At 39.3% G+C, this 18,283-nt stretch overlaps 1 protein-coding gene across 11 annotated transcripts in view; it reads left to right on the forward strand.

Annotated features, from left to right (window-relative positions):
• The window catches only part of PLEKHA7 (pleckstrin homology domain containing A7), a 167,090-nt gene that overhangs the window by 82,842 nt on the left and 65,965 nt on the right, over nt 1-18,283 (forward strand). For 8 of the 11 annotated variants that reach the window (XM_049819833.1, XM_049819829.1, XM_049819830.1 and 5 more), the window contains one exon: nt 15,240-15,323. The exons of the other annotated variants lie outside the window; for them this stretch is intronic. In XM_049819833.1, the coding sequence (XP_049675790.1) occupies nt 15,240-15,323 (84 nt within the window). The remainder of the gene's footprint in view (nt 1-15,239; nt 15,324-18,283) is intronic. 11 annotated transcript variants of the gene reach the window in all.

Genomic DNA, 18,283 nt, shown 5'->3' on the forward strand with positions numbered 1-18,283 from the left:
ATGTGGAAGAATGAGAGACCAAGTGAGTAGCTGTGCAGAAAAATTATTCTACTTTTTGTAACTATTCAGGAAAGCAGATAGGATGCTTGAAAAAGAGTAGTTAACATATTTTACAGTTGTACAAAGTGAAAAGCAAATAAACATAAGTATATTGTATGAAGTTAAAGCTGACAATTTTTAATGTAGTGTGGCACACTGTCCAAGAAGGTAGAAATAAATCTTAGCTTTGGTTTCGACTGCTGTAATATCAGATGTAGTTTCGGAGAGGAGGGGAAGATGCCAAGAGTTCTTGAGAAAATCCTTGAAATGTTGATGTGTGGTGGTGGTTTAATTGTACAGAATAGTCAGTATGTAAAACAAAAGAAAACAAGCACACCAAAAAACCCCTGAAACAACTGAATCTTCTTTTGCATATAATTAAATTGGTAGATTATACATTCATCTAAGTGTTTTTAAGACTGTGCATTTGCTATAATAAGTAAATTAAAATGCAACTGAAGCACCAAACGCATGAAAAGGTACTGTGCTGCTTGTAATCCTCTTGACTAGATATGTATGTATGTAATACTCGTGATGTTGCACTTGGGTTTTTTTGCATTTTAAAAGTTAGCATTGAATAAAACCATTTTTACTATAGTGCTGGTCTGAACTTACCTGGAGTGTCTAGCTCTGAGTCTGGCTCCGCTCACTTGTGTGCTTTGGAGCACTTTATTTTTGATCTTGCTGCATCTGAAGGTGAAAAACCCTTTTAATTCCCTAAACAGTTGAAGGACTATTTAATACCTATATTTTCAAGAGATTACAAAGTTTTCTGTAAGCGGCAGATGCACATTTTTCAAAGATATTCTATCGTTGTATGTATTGTTAAATAATTACCTAAAGAACAGTTATTATTTCATGTGAAGTTATTTTACCTTTGTAGCTGCCAAGTTTCAGTCACATGCTTGATAGAGACTTGCTTGGCATTGAAAGGACTTAGTGCAGGATCTGAAGAAGTTTTCGGAATTTCTTTCAATCTCTAATCCTGCCAGTGCTCCCTGTCCTCACCCCAGGCCTCGTCAGCAATGTGAGAGCTTGCCTGCTGCCAGATTCTCTCACTTCAGCATTGCCCTTGCCTGTGCGTCGGCTGACTGGAGGAAAGCCAGCCGAGTGGCGAGGCATGCGAACCGGAGCGCTCCCCCAGTGGTGCCTGCGCTCTGCTCTGGCTGTGTTATTTGATGGCAGCAAACAGTGGTGGTGGTCTGAGGTCAGAAAGTGAACCGGCACGGGACTGTCTTCTCAGGTCGCTGGCTAGTTCGGGGAAATGGCAGAGAACTAGTCCTTGCATTGCAAAGGTGAGAGGTGGGTCATACTGTAGATCCTCTGGCTGAGCTTTTATTTAAGGGCGTATTTCTTCAGATAGGTGAACTCTGTGGTGGAGCCACGTAGGCTGTGAAAGCCCTGGCGAAAAAGCAGCAGCAGAAGCAGTGCTGTTGTACTCTTGGAGGTGTTACCTGCACCGGCTGCAGGTTGGTGAGAATGGAGTGCTCTGGTGGGGGCTTCAGTACGGTGGAGCTACAGGACAAGGACCAGACAAAGCAGCCATAACGTGCTGCTCAAGTGGTGCAGGAGGAATGTAGCCGATAGCTCCACTATATATAGTGATGTTCTAAGAGCTGTCTTTTGGCTGGATTTTGCTGCAGCCTTGTTCCCTGAACCAAAGTTAAGGAGCCTGATTTCATCTGTTTTGGGTGTTGATATTTTGGCTGTTGTGTTTGGCTTTTGACTTCCAGGCTTATTGTGGAAGGTTGTAGTTGCTTCATCCTTCCAGTTACTTTGAAAACTAATAGCACTCTTCATGTGTTTAAGGAAGGAGTTTTCATCTTTCCCAGTGTGATAATGTGGTTTCACACAGAGTCTAATTCAGAGCTGATTTTGAAGATGCATGCTGTCCCCGGATGACTGCATTCTATCCAATAATGCATATTGATGTTTTCTGATACAAATGTAACCTCCGAACCACTTCATAGAAAACCAACAAAGTAGTTTTAAAAATATGTTTGCTAGCTAAAGCTATTTTTGAGACGGAAAGAATGAAAATGTATTTCTTGATACATTCCTTGTGCTATTTTCCTTAGCCACTAGATCTTCGTATTGTCATTGGTTGTGTCTACTGTGGACTTTTTCTGAACTGGCTGTTTGGGCACTCTTAATGTGTCTACTTAGTGACATTAAGACAATGCAAATGTTTCTTCTGTGGCTGGGTTGTTTTCAATGCCACTCCTCTCACAGCTGTCTGATTGTATTTTATTTTAATATTTTGTTCTCCAATTTTCACCTTCTGATAGTGCAGTGTGTTGTTTCAAGAAATTAAACACAGAATGTGATTATAGGTGAGTTTTCTTAAATTTGATTTATATTTTGTTCGCATACTTAGATATTCAATACATTAAACTCAACTTGATTTATGCCAATAATGCAAATTGTTATTAACCCATTGCTATAGGTTATATTGTGACTTGACACGCTTTGGTTACATTGTGGTGGGTTTGGGAGTTGGGGAGGAGACACTGGATGACTGAAAATAATTAGTTCATTGGTTTATGATTAGCAAAGAAAATTCTGGCATTACACTCGCCAAAATAGTTCACCTTCGAAACAGTTTGCTTGGGTTTCTGCTTGGAGTAAAACGAGTATTAAAAGCAGAAAAGTTTTGGAGATTGGAATTGTTTAGTACAATGTTGAAATTCTTAATATCTTAAATTTTTTTTTGGTTGGTTGTATAAAGCTTGTCTAGTAGTGTTATGTATATTTTAGCATATTTTCCATTCTATAGATGCCAAAGAGAATACTTTAATTCTACAGCAGTATTTCTGTGATTGTTTGGAAATGTCTTAGGAGTTTCTCTACTTGTCTGACTTGGGGCCACTGAGTATTTCTACATCTCCATAAAGACAAGCTGGCTCTAAGTTATTTCTTTGAGCAAGTTTGACTGAAGTCTTCAACAACTGATATAGCTATACATTCTTTTTTTTTTTTTTTTTTTTTTTTTAATGCTGAAGAGCTTTTTGTTGACTCAAAAAGACATTTCTGGATAATTTATAAACTCTGTGCATAAACTAAAAAGAGAATCTTCCATGTCTGTTTACAGTTCCAATCCCTAAAATATTTATCTGGAATTAGTTTTAGGCTATGAATCATAGCGGCTTTCTCACTGCGCAGTGGGTAACCTGGATGATGGAAACATTTGGGTAAATAACATTTTAGTCAAGTTTTATCCACTTTGTAGCTTTAGCCTCAGAACCATTTTATATGAGGTATTAAAGACTGTGATTAATACACGGTAACTCATAATACTATATTGATTAATGTGATTTTTTTAAAATTAGGTTTTTTAGAGATACAAGTCTCTGACAATGCAAATAACCCCTTTCTGTAATCGCTGCAGTTTTATTTAATGGCAGTGGCAGCTGTAATGTATTGGGTTTTTTTCCTAACTGGTAGGGATCGGCCCTGCGCACGTGCGGTGCATGCAGGCCCAGTGCGCTCCTTGTGCGCTTCCTGCGCGGGTGTGCTGCGGGGCCAGGCTTTGTGCCTGCGGGTCCGAGGTCCGCACCTCATGCAGGGGGGAGGAATGGCTCCGAAAGAGGGGATGATGACGTTCTGCTAGGAATGGCTCCCACTGCCCCAGGGTAAGAGCTGCCCCTCGTTAATTGGCCTTCCATTGGTTTTAACCGTGGAGTGTAAATTCGGCTCTGGGTTGGGATGGATTCATGCGTGACTTAGAGTAACATTCTATGAATTGATGCTAACGTCATGGCTTTCCCATGTGTCAGTATTTCAGTGCTGTAAGTGCTGGGCTTCTTTGGAAAGGAAAGTAACCAGTAGGTGTGTAATTCAAAACTCTGAAGAGTTGGTCTGATAAACTCCTTTAACTTATACTTATTGCTCTAGGCAAGATGATCTTGTATTACTAGTCATCTCTCGAGCAAAAGCTTGATGTTATGTGCCTTTCAGGAGTACTGTAGACCATTTTATACTTAAGATTTGATAGGAAAAAGTGTTTTACAAATGCATTTAAATTTGGTGGAGATGCATCATATTTTATCCAACACAGTGAGCTGAATGACATTGTGGAAGGAGGAACTCCTTTAAGGCAGTCAAGAATCACACAAACAAAAGGAAATAATGTTGTTGCTGTAATTTTAAATTTTTGCTTAAGCTGTATATGAATGGAGTTTGAAGTGTTTTAGAATTAACCACAAGATAGGCTGGAACAGTTTGTTACTAATGAAGGAACTTTTATTAATATATATGCCGGTAAACACGAACAGCCAACCTACAAGAATAGGTGTGCATTGTGGGAAGTGTGGTTTCTTCACATTAAATGGTAATTCAGTGAGTATGATGCTAATATCTGTGTTTATTCTTTTGCCTGGTATCTGAAGGGGATGAGGTTTGTAGGATTACAGCCAGTACCTCAACAGCATTGTGAAGCAGTGGAGGATGTTGGTAGGGCTAGAGAGGGACTGAGACAGACCCCATGCATGTGTTGAATGTCTTTAACTCCAGGACAGATTTTGGTTGGAACATGTGTCCTATTAGATAAAAAGCACACAACCACAGGAACGCAGGCTGTGTACGTTCTCTTCTTTCATGGAATATTTATTAGTAGAATGTAAATGGACTTTGGATTTAATTATTTGGTGAAGAAGTTAATTAATGGTATTATTAAAGGTTGAAGGAAGAAACCAGGTTCTAATGCTAATTTGAGTTTTTCTTCCTAACTGATGTGTAGTTTTTACATTATTCTGTTAGCAAGATCAGTTCTGTGAAACTTTTTTGGTTGTTTGGGGTTTTGGTTGGTTTTGGGGTTTTTTTGGCTTTGTGGTGGAAATGGGAACTATACCCAACCTTATGATTGTAGGGCAACTTGGTTTGGGTGAGACCTCAGGAGGTCTCTAGTGTAACCTCCTGCTCAAAGCAGGGTCAGTGGTGAGGTCAGACTGGGTTGTTCAGGGCTTCTTCCACTCTAGTGTTCAAAATCTCCAAGGATGGAGACTGTACGACCTTTCTGGGCAGCCTGTTCCAGCACTTTACCATTCTCATGATACATCTTTGGATCCTCAAGGTGAAAAAGCTTTTCCTACATGCAGTCTGAAGGTCTCTTGTTTCAATTTATGCCTGCTCTCTCTTGTACTCCTGTCATGCGCTACTGTGGAGAGCCTTCTTGATTACCTCCTTGCCGGGGGCTGCTGGTAGGTCATCCTGAAGCTATCATTTCTCCAGGCTGAACAAGGGTGGCTCCCTCAGCCTTTCCTCACAGAGCAGGTGCTCCTGACCATCTTGGTGCCCCTCCGCTGAACTCGCTTCAGTTTGTTGATACCTTTCCTGTATGACAAAGTCCAAAATTGGATGCGGTATTCTAGACTGTAGCCCTGAGGGAACCTGATGGATACCAGCTGTAATTCTTTAATTCTGTTCTGGATGCTTGTGATTTTGTAAGAAGACAGTATTTGATTAAAACTTCATTCCCATGGTATAGGTTGTGGATAAAGCGTTTCCATTTTATGGAAAGGGGAAAAGGGCAATGTGTTTCCACATTGTCGAAGGCACACACAGCAGCCCAGCAAGGCCTCAGTCTGCAGTATTGTCCTCTGATAATCACTTTTTTGTATTACGCATTAAATTCTTTAAATAACAAATCAGAAGTGCGTTTGTCTTAAGAAGTTGAAATCTGTCTTCAACATTAAAAAGCTGATGAAGAGAAAATGTTTTGAGGTTATGTGTCTTACACGGCAGAGGAACAAAGTTTTTGAAAGCTGTTTTATTCAGTTTTCATAGCTGTTGTATTAAATTGTTTCAGCTTTCTACACTGTCAGGCTTGCTACTTAGATGAAAGCTGAATGCTGGAAAACTTGTATTTGCTTTCATGTGTAAAATAATGCGGATTGTCGGGTCTATTATTGTACAAGTCTTTGCATCAAAGTTAAATATGTTCAAATAGGACTGGTGAGGGGTTTTAGCCTCCATTGGTAAATTTAGATGCTATGCATATAAACATGTTTTTTATTTTAACCAGTTTTGTTACAGCTTAAGAATTGAGATATTATATATTTCTGTGTAAAGTTTCCCTTAAAAACTTCTTCCAAAATAGTACGCTTATATGGCAATGCTTGTTGGACAGCTTCCTCACTAAACCCTTTAAATTGTGGTTGACATTGGAATTTAAGGGTATGCTGCTTTTTACCCAGGGTGTTTTAATCATATTACTTAGTGATATCACCACTTTATTTGTTATTAGAGAATGAATTTATTAATTTAGTTTGTGTATCAGATCCAGAAGTAATAAATAATGTGACGTGTCACTCTCTATATGTTGTTTTCTTGTGGCAGGATTGGTTTATAGCAGTATTTCACATCTAACTATTCTGCGACTCTGCTACTGTAATATGGTTACACTAGGTCTACATAGTTTTCTTCTGTGTGAAAGGCTGTAGGGCAAATGCTGCTTTATGTGAAGTACAGAACTGAGTAGTGAAAAAAGTTAAGTTGCTGTTTTCCTGTACCCAGTGGAAAAACAAACAAACAAATGCCTTCTTAACTTCACAAAAATCTTTGATGAAAAAAAATACTTGCTTTCTATGTGAGCATCTGTCTTTGGAGTTTCTGCGTCTAATTGGGACTATTTGTCCCAACCATTTAATCCTGTAGGAGCCACAGTTATTTGCATCATTGCAGAAATATCTGTGCCAGCATTGGAGTTGAGGGGTGTGTGCGTGTATCCCAGATATACATATAAATATGTATATGTGTATATATGTAAGCATACAAATATATGTATGTATATATCACCAATACATGTATTTAACTATTGGACCTCCTCCTGTTTCCATTTCAAACTTTCAAGTTTTGGCTTGGATGTTCATGTGCTATCTGTAAGGAATGTACAGTCAAGTCTGCTGTTCACGTTGTGATGTTGGTGACATTTCATTGTCACTAAAAGTCAAGATTGTTTTTGTTAGGTAGCAAAGTTCCAAATTAATTTAGATAGATAGTTTTGAAGGTACTACATTTTATTTTGGAGGTTTATGGAGAATCTTCTGACTCTCTTAAAATACTTTAGTGGGAAAGAAAGGAACAGTCTTAAGTGAGTTCCAAGCCTGAATTAAGATGATGTGATACAATAACGTGATCTTTTACATTTCTCATTTTATTTTGCTGTGATCAGAGGATTTTTTTTAAACTTAATTATCAATTTTGAAGGCAGGGACTGTAATTTTTCTAAAACTGCAAGAGTAAGGAAATAGAATAAAATTTCACTTTTCAGGAATGTCCTCTTTTCTGAGGATTTCCTTGTCTTCAAAACTTTAAAATGCTTTTCCCCCTTAATTTGAAGTTACTTGAATGTGGGTTTTGTGAGTTCGTAAAATCCTGACGGTGTCTCATGATATGCGTCAAAGGGATTTGTGAATCGGCAGATGACTTCAACCTGTAATACTCATGGAAGTCTGTGATGATAGTATATTAATCCTTTTGTCTGGTCTTTTAATGACTGAAAATATCTGTAGTGATTCTGTGGCATTTTCCATATTAGCTTACCAGTGATTTATTAGATCTGTTCTTAAAAGGATGTTCATTAATAGCAAAACCTTTCCTGCCAATATTAGTATTGGATAGTATAAATTATCTTTGGTAGTTCATTAAACCCGAAAAAAATAATAATGACCCTGTTCCAAAGAAGCTTGCAGTTCCCTTTTAACCGCATCATTAGTGAGCTAGGTAGAAGGAAGGACACTGCGTAAGAGCATGACTGTCGGTTTAATGTTAGTTTCAAATTTTTCATGTCTGCAAGCTCTTACAACAAAAAAGTGGAAATATGATATAATCTGATATCATGCCAGCTGTCCCCTTGGCTGTCTTTAGAAGCACAGGCTCTTGCGTTGACTGATTGTAGTCACAGACATAGCTGCTCAAGATAGTTACAGAATCGTATTCTGACTAAGTAACTAGCCACTTGCAAATTCTCAGGGTGATAGTCTAAGGAGGATGTGAGATTTGAGAGAATCCTTTTACTCTGTGATTCTTATGCAGTAGTTCATAGGTTAAGATGCTAATTAAACTGTATGAAGGGGGGTGAAATTTTGACCTTAGGAAAGTCTCCTGGACACTGATTACAGTGGAGCATGGGTTGTACTGGTACTCTGAGGAGACACTCTACTGTGATAAAGTATGGATAATGTTCAGTATCTTGAAATGTTGGGGGTTTGTGTGTGTCCAGCTTGTAGTGCTTGTGTAATAGAGTTAGTTGGTATTGTTCTGAACTCTTCCAAATTATGATTGTATTACATTGCATTTTTCTTCCAATAATATTATCTGCAGAACTTTGATGGCACTGATTTTCTTGGACTATTCATTAATACTCTTTCTAACCAATTCTAGAAGATAATATCAAAAAAATACTCAGAAGGCAATGCTGAAACTATTTTGAAGCTATTGATGTATTTCAGAAACATGTTATGAAATAAAGCAAACTATGCCTGGCTGTTTTCCTGGTTATATACAAGAATTTCCTCCGGTCTGAAGTAACAACTCGCTGGCTGAACAGCAGTTCTTCACTGCATGAGTTCTTCTGTTGGCTGCACCCATACCAGTAACTCCCATAGAAGCGTGGATGCTCACATCAGCACCATTTGGGGTATTCAACGTAAAGATGTTCATGCTTATCTAGTCTTGCAGGGAAGCATAAAGGAGTCAGCTTACATGGAAAATAAATACTGTAGAAATAGCTCATAATAATTTATAGGACAGTCTGTCCAATGACACCATGAATTTTTCTTGTAACTTAAAAATTTGTTTTTAATGTGATGTAGACTCAATCAGTAGTTGATTCACACATTTCAAAGTTCATCTGCTTGGGCATTTAAATTACTCTGCAGGCAATCTATAAACCTGCTTGCCTTCAAATGAAAGGTCGTCAGCATCAGTCATGTCCAAAAGTTAATTATTAAAACTTGGCTTTGACTTGAATACAAAATGAACTGAAATGTAAAAAAAAAATATTAAAAGAAATAGGTGAAGTTGCTTTAATGCAAAAGGATCTGCAAAAGGATCCATGCGGGCAAAAGTGCCTGCCTGTGTCAATTACATTATAGGATTGGAGACTTGATTATAATTGTGTGGTTTTCCTGTGTTTAAATCAGATTTCATCATATTCTAGGTTAGGTTGGTGCAAACAAATGATAGACAATGTTAAATTTGCAGACTTGCTTAATCAATACCTGAGAAATGTTTTAGGCTGCATTCTGATGGCGAGCAGTCAGGTGCTATCAAAGGCTATAGGTGTCTGTCTGCACTCCCACCCACCCAGTAGGATCATAAACAACATCGAGTTTGTAAGGTTATCTGGTTCCACCCCTGCAACCCCTGAAGCCAGGGCCAATTTAGAAGTTAGATTAGATGCTCAAGCAGCATACTTTCATGTGTGGCTAATGTTAGCGAGATGTATTAACATTGTTTACATCTTGAAGGTCTTGAGTCTTAGTACCTCGGTCTTCAGACAGTGGGTGACCATCAATTCTTAATGTTTGTCGACGTTGTGTATGCATGCTCTGAAATGGTAGAATATGTGTTGCGGTATCTAATTGCAAAGAGCCAGTGTTTGAACTGTGATTCTGTTACAAAAGTTCTGAGCCTTAACTATTATCAACCAACAGCAAGCCTTGGAAAATGGTGTTCTGTAACTCTGAAATTCAGAATTACTTTTAACAGTCTATACTGTAATTTAATAATGATGGTAGTAGTAGATGCTAATGAATGTAATTTTTGTGTGGAGTTTTCATGTTTTCATACTTGCTTTGGTTTGGTGGTTCTGTTGATTAGTAATTACACAAAATCAGAATAATACAGAACTGTTAAAATTAAAAGATGATTGCTAGGAAAAATGCAGTATTTTATCACACAGAATTTGTAACGTTACTAGGAAAGTTAGCTTGGCATTTCAAATGTGTGGCGTTGTACTAAATACAAGTTACAGTGTGTTCAGAATTCGCATGGTGAAGCGTCATAAGCCTTTCCTGGTTTTGTTGGGGATATTAAGTCTTTCTCCAGTGAAGAAAGAATAAAAGGGGCATGAAGAGTGGAGCAGCATATCGTGTCCTTTTATTAAGGCTCATTTATTGTGCCCGTTATACATGGTAGATTTCTGGACAATAGAAACGCATTCAGTAGTTGCTATTTGGAGGAAATAAAGATGATTAACTACCAGGAGGCTTGGTTAGCTAATGCGTCTGGCGAGCAACTGTGCCAGGTCTTTTCTTAGTCTGTGCTTGGAAAGGAAGGAGAACTTTCACTGCAACAAGGTTATTAGATCACTCTCACTGGAGACATTATTGTTATCATTGTTGTGTAAACAGATACTACTGTTAAGCAAATATTTAAAGGACATGAAAACAACAACAAAAAATAATGATCTAAATCTAAAAATCTAATGTTACAATTTCTCTCGTTCTAATCAAAACAAGGTACTGCTAATATTATTGGAATACATCTGTTTAAATACTGGGAAAGCTTCAAAGGTATTGTAAGAATTTAATGATACTTGCAGAGAAAGATGGAGGGAGGAGCAGAGAATGACAGAATAGAGTAATTTAGGTTGGAAGGAACCTCTGGACCCCGTTAGATCCAGCTGCTCCTGTTCAGAGCTAGGTCAGCTTCAAAGTTGGAACCAACTTACAAAGTTTGATTCAGTCACTCAGGGCCTTATCCGGCTGCATTTTGGATGTTTTCAAGGATGGAGATTCCACAACCTTGCTAGGCAACCTCTTCCAATGTTTGACTGCTCTCACTGGGACAAAAATCTCCCTGCTATCTAATGCCTTGTTGCAAGGCATTAGCCATCTGTTGTATAGGTTGTTTTGAATACTATTGCTTATTCTTAATGAGTCCTATGAGGCAAGACACTTAAACTCTCACTTTTCAAATTCAAATAAACCACTGTGTTCTGCAAAACTAATTGTTAGTGCCAGTGGTTTCATTTCTCTCTTCCCAGTCAAGTCTTAAGTATTGAAGCTGCAGATCTGTGGAAAATTTTGGTTTTGTATGCTTTCTCCTTGTCTGTGAAATTACCATCTGCATTTTATGTAGTAACAGAACTATCCTTCTCTTCTGTCTGCTCTTGCTATTTGAAGTGCTAAACTTCTCCCAAAATGCAATTGCTCAGATATTTAAGAAGTGTTTACTTTCCAGCTAAAACTTTTATTGTTAGCAAGTAATATTTAGTCTATTAGTAATGGACTTGCTCTTTAGCTACAGCAGGAGGACTAATTCATCTTCTGAAGGCCTGCTGAATTTATTTCATGGGAAATAATAAAACATTTGTGAAAGTGCTAGTGTGGTATAATGAGTAACTTCATTTCCTAAATAACCCTAGAGCACTTCTGGAATATAGTCCTTTTTCTTAGTGTTAACTGTAGAGTGAGTTATTAATGACTAAAAGCCTGCAGATAAGAGCTTGTTGACAGTTCGTCTGCCCCTGGAGAATAAAGCTGACAATGTATCTGCATTTTTGTTAGTAGGCCTAGCCTAAGTATCAAAGGTAAAACAGGCTGCTTCAGTCCTGATTTGAAAGGAAAGACTTTCAGCTTAAAACGGGGCTGTGTGATAAATGTGGAGTTTAATTGTTACTGTTACAATTTATTTATTATTTTCTTTGAAACCATTTGCAATTTCCTATTCCTTTCTTTGGATGTGCACCCAAAATTAGAACACAAACTCATGTAGAAGTGCTTCTTTAGAAAACAATATTCCTCAGTCCTTTTGTGAGAAGAAGATCATGGTTGCTTTGTAGATGTTAGCACTGCAGGCTTAGTGGAATTACTTTCTCCTGACCTGTGATTTCATGGGAAAACTGAAGAGTTAGAAACTTCATTAACCCACCTCTGTAGCAGAGGTCAGTTCTCACCAGTCTAGGGAGTGAATGCTGTCGCTGGTGCTGTGGGGTAGTTGATGGCCTAATACGTTGTTCACAGCTTTTAATGGCTGTAGGCCTAGAATTTTTGTAAGAGCCGAGGCTGGAAAAAGTCCTTTTGGTGTAACACAAGCTGTCAGAGCTTTCAGCTTTTCATTAAAGATGTTCATTATATTGGTCCCTTATATATGACTTCCTGTAGCAAGGCATATTGGAAAGCACGCACAGAAAACATCCTCTGCCGTTCATGGTCCAAGTGGGACTTAGCGTGAGCAATTTGTGGTTTTGGTTGTGGGGTTTTTTTTTGTTTTGTTGTTGGGGTTTTGGGGGGTTATTTGTTTGTTTTGTTTTGGTGGTGGTTTTTGGTTGGTTGGTTTTCATTTGTTTTTTAAATCATGGCATGTCCTGAGCTATTTACATTTGAATGTTGTGGCTGCATAAGCTGTTTGATTTTTTAGCTGTCCTTTACTCTATAGAAGGATTGTTATCTCTTTGGAATTTCATTACTCTGAAACCCCAAAATATTTCTTCATGCCTTATTCTGTTTCTGGGGGTGCATCCTGCTATGCTGGACAATTGGGTCAAATCTGTAAGACCTGAAATCGCTGGGCATTACCGGAGGAAAACCCTTCTTTAAAACAAAAAAACAGATCAAGTGTTCATTTTTGGCTCTTTGAGGTATAATTAATTTAACAGCTTTATTATTTTTGTTTTCCAAATATACTCACAATGTGTTAATATTTTGCTGCATTTGATGGGAATTCTAGTTTTGGATGTTGTTAACCTAAATATTGTTAACTAGACTCAAAAATCCAGAACCTTAGATAAGTGAGCTCTTGGTTCATTACTCTCTCTAATTCTAAGGCTCCCTAACAGCACGTCAGCCATGACCTTTCTAATACTAAAGTAAGATCTTCAGTTTCTTATTTCTTTAAAATTTGTGATTTTTATAGCTTGTTTCTTTTGACACGGCTGCAGAATAAAGGGTTTAGTAGGTACGAGACTCTATAGAAATTGTCTTGTGTTTTCTGTACAATTAATTGAAATGATTGACTTTGGGGAGGAGGGAAGACTACCAGTTTATCTTGAAATAAGCTTTCTTCACTCTGTATTTTTGCATTATATGAGTACAGTTACACAGCTAGATAAAATAATTGTCTTTAATGGATAGCAATATTTCACAGAGGTTAGCAAACATCTAGATAGCACTCTGGGGAAAAAGTTGATAGAAAATCCTGATTTTAATTTAACTCAGATGAAATACTAAATTATGTAAATTGCCAATGTGACTCCCATTTACAAAAAGGGTTGGAGGGAGGATCCGGGGAACTACAGGCCTGTCAGCTTGACCTCAGTACCAGGGAAGATTATGGAACAGTTTGTCTTGAGAGTGTTCACATGGCATGTCCAGGACAAGCAGTGGATCAGGCCCAGTCAGCATGGGTTTATGAAAGACAGGTCCTGCTTGACCAACCTGATCTCCTTCTATGACCAGGTGACCCACCTAGTGGGTGAGGGAAAGGCTGTGGATGTGATCTACCTCGACTTCAGCAAGGCCTTTGATACTGTCTCTCATGGCATACTCCTTGAGAAGCTGGCGTCTCAAGGCTTGGTCAAGTGTACTCTTCACTGGGTGAAAAGCTGGATGGATGGATGAGCCCAGAGGGTTGTTGTGAATGGAGTTAAATCCAGTTGGCGATGGGTCACAAGTGGTGTCCCCCAGGGCTCGGTGCTGGGGCCGGTTCTGTTTAATATCTTTATCAGTGATTTGGACGAGGGGATTGAGTGCACCCCCAGCAAGTTTGCAGACAGCACCAAGTTGGGAGGCAGGGTCGATCTGCTTGAGGGTAGGGAGGCTCTACAGAGAGATCTGGACATGCTGGATCGATGGGGTGAGGCCAGTCATAAGAAGTTCAACAAGGCCAAGTGCCGGGTCCTGCACTTGGGTCAAAACAACCCCATGCAGCGCTACAGGCTTGGGGAAGAGTGGCTGGAAAGCTGCCTGGCAGAGAAAGACCTGGGGGTGCTGGTTGACAGCCAGCTGAATATGAGATGGCAGTGTGCCCAGGTGGCCAAGAAGGCCAACAGCGTTCTGGCCTGCATCAGAAATAGTGTGGCCAGCAGGAGCAGGGAGGTGGTTGTTTCCCTGTACTTGGCACTGGTGAGGCTGCACCTGGAATACCGTGTTCAGTGTTGGGCCCCTCTCTACAAGAAAAGACATTGAGGTGCTGGAGTGTGTCCAGAGAAGGGCAGCCAAGTTGGTGAGGGGCCTGGAGCACAAGTCTTATGAGAAGTGGCTGAGGGAGCTGGGGTTGTTTAGCCTGGAGAAGAGGAGGCTGAGGGGAGACCTTATCGCTCTCTGTAACTGCCTGAAGGGGGGTTGTAGTCAGGTGGGTGCTGGTCTCTTCTGTCGGGTGGCTGGAGATAGGACAAGAGGAAATGGCCTCAAGTTGAGGCAAGGGAGACTTAGGTTGGATACTAGGAAAAATTTCTTTACTGAGAGGGTTGTCAAACATTGGAATGGGCTGCCCAGGGAAGTGGTTGAGTCACCATCCCTGGAGGTATTCAAAAAGCATGTAGACAAGGCACTCTAGAAGATGGTTTAGTGGGCATGGATGATGGTTGGACTCGATGATCTTGAAGGTCTTTTCCAACCTAAATGATTCTATGATTCTATGTGGTGGTTTTATATAGGCTATGCAACTGGACAACTAAGGTTATATATGATGCTCTGCATGGAGGTGTAAAGAAAAATCATTGAAGAAATACCAGACTTGAGGGGGAAAAAAGCATGCAGCAAATGGCTTCCACAAAATCTCTCTCTGTGATCTCCTTAAATATTACAAATGGTGTAAAACGTTGTCCAGTAACACGTTAAATTATTTTACTGGTTCTGTTCTGTGAAATTTACAGAAATACAAACCAGTAATTTATGATGTGCCATTTCTATGTTAAGTTTAAATAATCTGGTAACAGTTAGGTGTAAATAGTCATAAATTCAAGTGTGTCTCCCTAACTAAGGTTTGCAACTAGTTTACTTTTAAAACATTAACCTGTTTAATAATTACATGGTACAGTGCGCCATTGGCAAAGTCAACAAGAATGCAGGAAGGAGCTGAAAATATTTCTAGAGCTTGAAAAGTACCTCAGAAATACGTTTCATTTCTAGAGTAGCAGCTGCAAAGCATCAGTATAAACAGTTCTGCCTTTTAGAGATCATAGATATATTTTACTGAGTTTAGCAATATTAATTTCTTTTTTTCTTTTTTTCTTTTTTTTTTTTTCCTTTCAGCCATAATCAGCAGACCACGTCATTTAGACATCCTCTGACAGGACAGGTTTCTCCAGAAAATATTGAATTTATTTTGCGAGAAGAGTAAGTAGTTTTATACCCATATCAAGACATCTAAAACAGTAACGCATTTACCTACAGTAGTTTAGTAGTTTGACAGTTCTTCTGGTATTGTAGCAAAAATGTCATAGAGATGTTTTATGCTTAAAAATTTACTTCTCATTGTGATAGTGTTTTTGAGTCTAGCACTGTTCCACATTAGGGCTTGAGAGAAAATCTTTACCAAATCTTTAATAAAAAAAATCCCCCCAAACCCCAAAATTAACCCCAGCCAGCAACTAAGCACCACGCAGCCGCTCACTGACTCCCCCCCATCCAGTGGGATGGGGGAGAAAATCGGGAAAAGTAGAATTAAAACTCCTGGGTTGAGATAAGAACGGTTTAATAGAACAGAAAAGAAGAAACTAATAATGATAATGATAACACTAATAAAGTGACAACAGCAATAATAAAAGGATTGGAATGTACAAATGATGCGCAGGGCAATTGCTCACCGCCCGCCGATTGACACCCAGTTAGTCCCTGAGCAGCGATCTCCCCCGCCCCCACTCCCCCCAGTTCCTATACTGGATGTGATGTCCCATGGTATAGAATACCCTGTTGGCCAGTTTGGGTCAGGTGCCCTGGCTGTGTCCTGTGCCAACTTCTTGTGCCCCTCCAGCTTTCTCGCTGGCTGGGCATGAGAAGCTGAAAAATCCTTTACTTTAGACTAAACACTACTGAGCAACAACTGCAAACATCAGTGTTATCAACATTCTTCGCATACTGAACTCAAAACACAGCACCGTACTGGCTACTAGGAAGACGGTTAACTCTATCCCAGCTGAAACCAGGACACAAACAAAAAAAGACAATATAAGTAGGATACTTAAACAATGATGCTTTAGCTTTATATAAATATCAGATATACATAACATAAATGTAAAATGTCTTTAGAGCAAACTGAAAGGTTTGTACTGAAATTGAAATACACAAAATATTACTGGTTTCCATTGTAATTCCTTGGTTTTCTTATGTTTTAGCTTTTCTGTATTACCTGTCTTGGCCTGGTATTTATTAAAAGTAGGCATTCTTCCATTTATTCTGAGAAATGGAATCACATATATTGGTTTCCAGCATATTTTATTTTGATTGTCTGATTTAAAAAAAAAAAAAAGGCATGAGATGCATGTGTGCAAACTGGTGTATCTGGGCATGTCTTTGGCGTTGGTTTGGATCACTCCCTGTTTCACTGTAGGGTTTAACTATTCCTGTCATCCTTGCTGCATGCTAGATTGCTTCTGGAATCCCTTCTGTAATGCGATGACCGGATATCGTCCTAGACAGAGTCTATGAGAAAGTTCTATATCACTCCATCTACATCACTCCAACAAGCAAGAGGAAAGGGTCACCACCAGATAGCTTTTCTTTTTCCAGCCTAGTTTTCCAACACTGTTTAAGCAGCCTTTAGCCCTTCATGCATCCCAGAGGCAGGCCACCATGCTGTAATGGCCCGGATGTGGTGGTTTGTACGGCTGCCCGTGCAATTCTGAACACTTTGTTTAAACTTACATGACATTTAATTTGCTTTATGTTTGATTTAGAGGAGTGTAGCATTAAGAAAAATGAGGCCCAGAGAAGGCCATGCGAGGCTCCCAGGAGGCTGAGGCTTCTCTGGCAGTGTCTTCTACTGTGGACTTGGGGAGGAAAGGAGAAGTAGAGCATGATTGTATAGCCCTCTGCTCAGAGCTTCGGCTACAGCCCTGAGAAGTGCTTCTCAAATGGTTTAGCAAATCAACCAACCAAAAACATCAATAGCAACAAAACCCCAGCAAAAAACCCCAACCCAACAGCTGCCCAAGCCCAAAGCACATCAAAGGGCCAATCCTACGTTAAGGTCCCTGCTGAGAATCAGCATGAAATAGAACATTGAACATATTTTGCAGTGTGTGGGAGAGGCCTGTGATTAGGTACAAGGACTGTGGGACAGCTACTGAGCTGGAGGTCACCCCAAGTGTTACCTGGTATGCGGGTGGTTTGCTGCTTGGGAGGGGTTCAGCTCGTTACAGGTCTGCAAACAAGCTGCTCCAAGTCATTTAGTGAGGAGAACAGGGATCCTGCAATGGAGCAAGTCTCAAAGGCAGTATGGACAACAGCCACTGCAGCTGTGTTCCAACTTCTATCTGTTAACTGATTTTTATTTAATCTGTTGTAAAGGTTCAATCAAATTTAATATAAAGAAAATTTGTACATATGTAAGGGAAAATAGGTGTTTGGATAGAACTCCCTGGAGTGCCTCCCTGGGGTTAGTCACACTTCCCTGGGCTGTTTCTGGTTTTGTGATCATGGTAGCAGATAAAATATTAAAAGCAGAAAAGAAAGAACAACTTGCTGGTGGCATGTGTTTTTAGTGATATTTTGTGTATGTTAGAAACTCTTTTGGAAGAGAAATGAAGGTGTTTATCTGGAGGGCAATCAGATGAATGGGCATAACTTGTCATCTGTAGACTTCAGTTACGCTGAGATGGTATGAAAAGCGGGAAAAAGATCTTACAATGTAGTAGAATTAATAGAGACGGGTGGTTTTTATTCTAAAAGAAGAGGGAATGGCTGGAGGGATATAGAGAGGAGTATGTGTTTGTAGTGACTACTCAGGAAACAGTCTTTTGCAAGAACATTTTCCTGAGCTCTATTATTGGCTTTATTATTGACACATACAGTTTTAAAATCAGATGTTTTTAATATATCAGTTAAAATTGCTTTAAAGATGTCATTTTCATGTGTGTGGGATGCTCTGGTTTCCTTAGTTTTGTACCACTTCTGTGTGACAGCGTGGGTTTTACACAGATGCTGTTCATCATGGTCATACCTGAGTTCCTGTCAAATGATGCTGTTGACATATGTGGATATCTCTGCTGAAATCAAAGGAGCTGTTAGCACCTCCCTGTCTGTAGGCCTAAGAATCATAATGGGGCTATGCTGTGTGTTCAGTTCTTTTCCCTGAG

This window comes from Accipiter gentilis, chromosome 17 (assembly GCF_929443795.1).
Source record: "Accipiter gentilis chromosome 17, bAccGen1.1, whole genome shotgun sequence".
NCBI lineage: Eukaryota > Metazoa > Chordata > Aves > Accipitriformes > Accipitridae > Astur > Astur gentilis.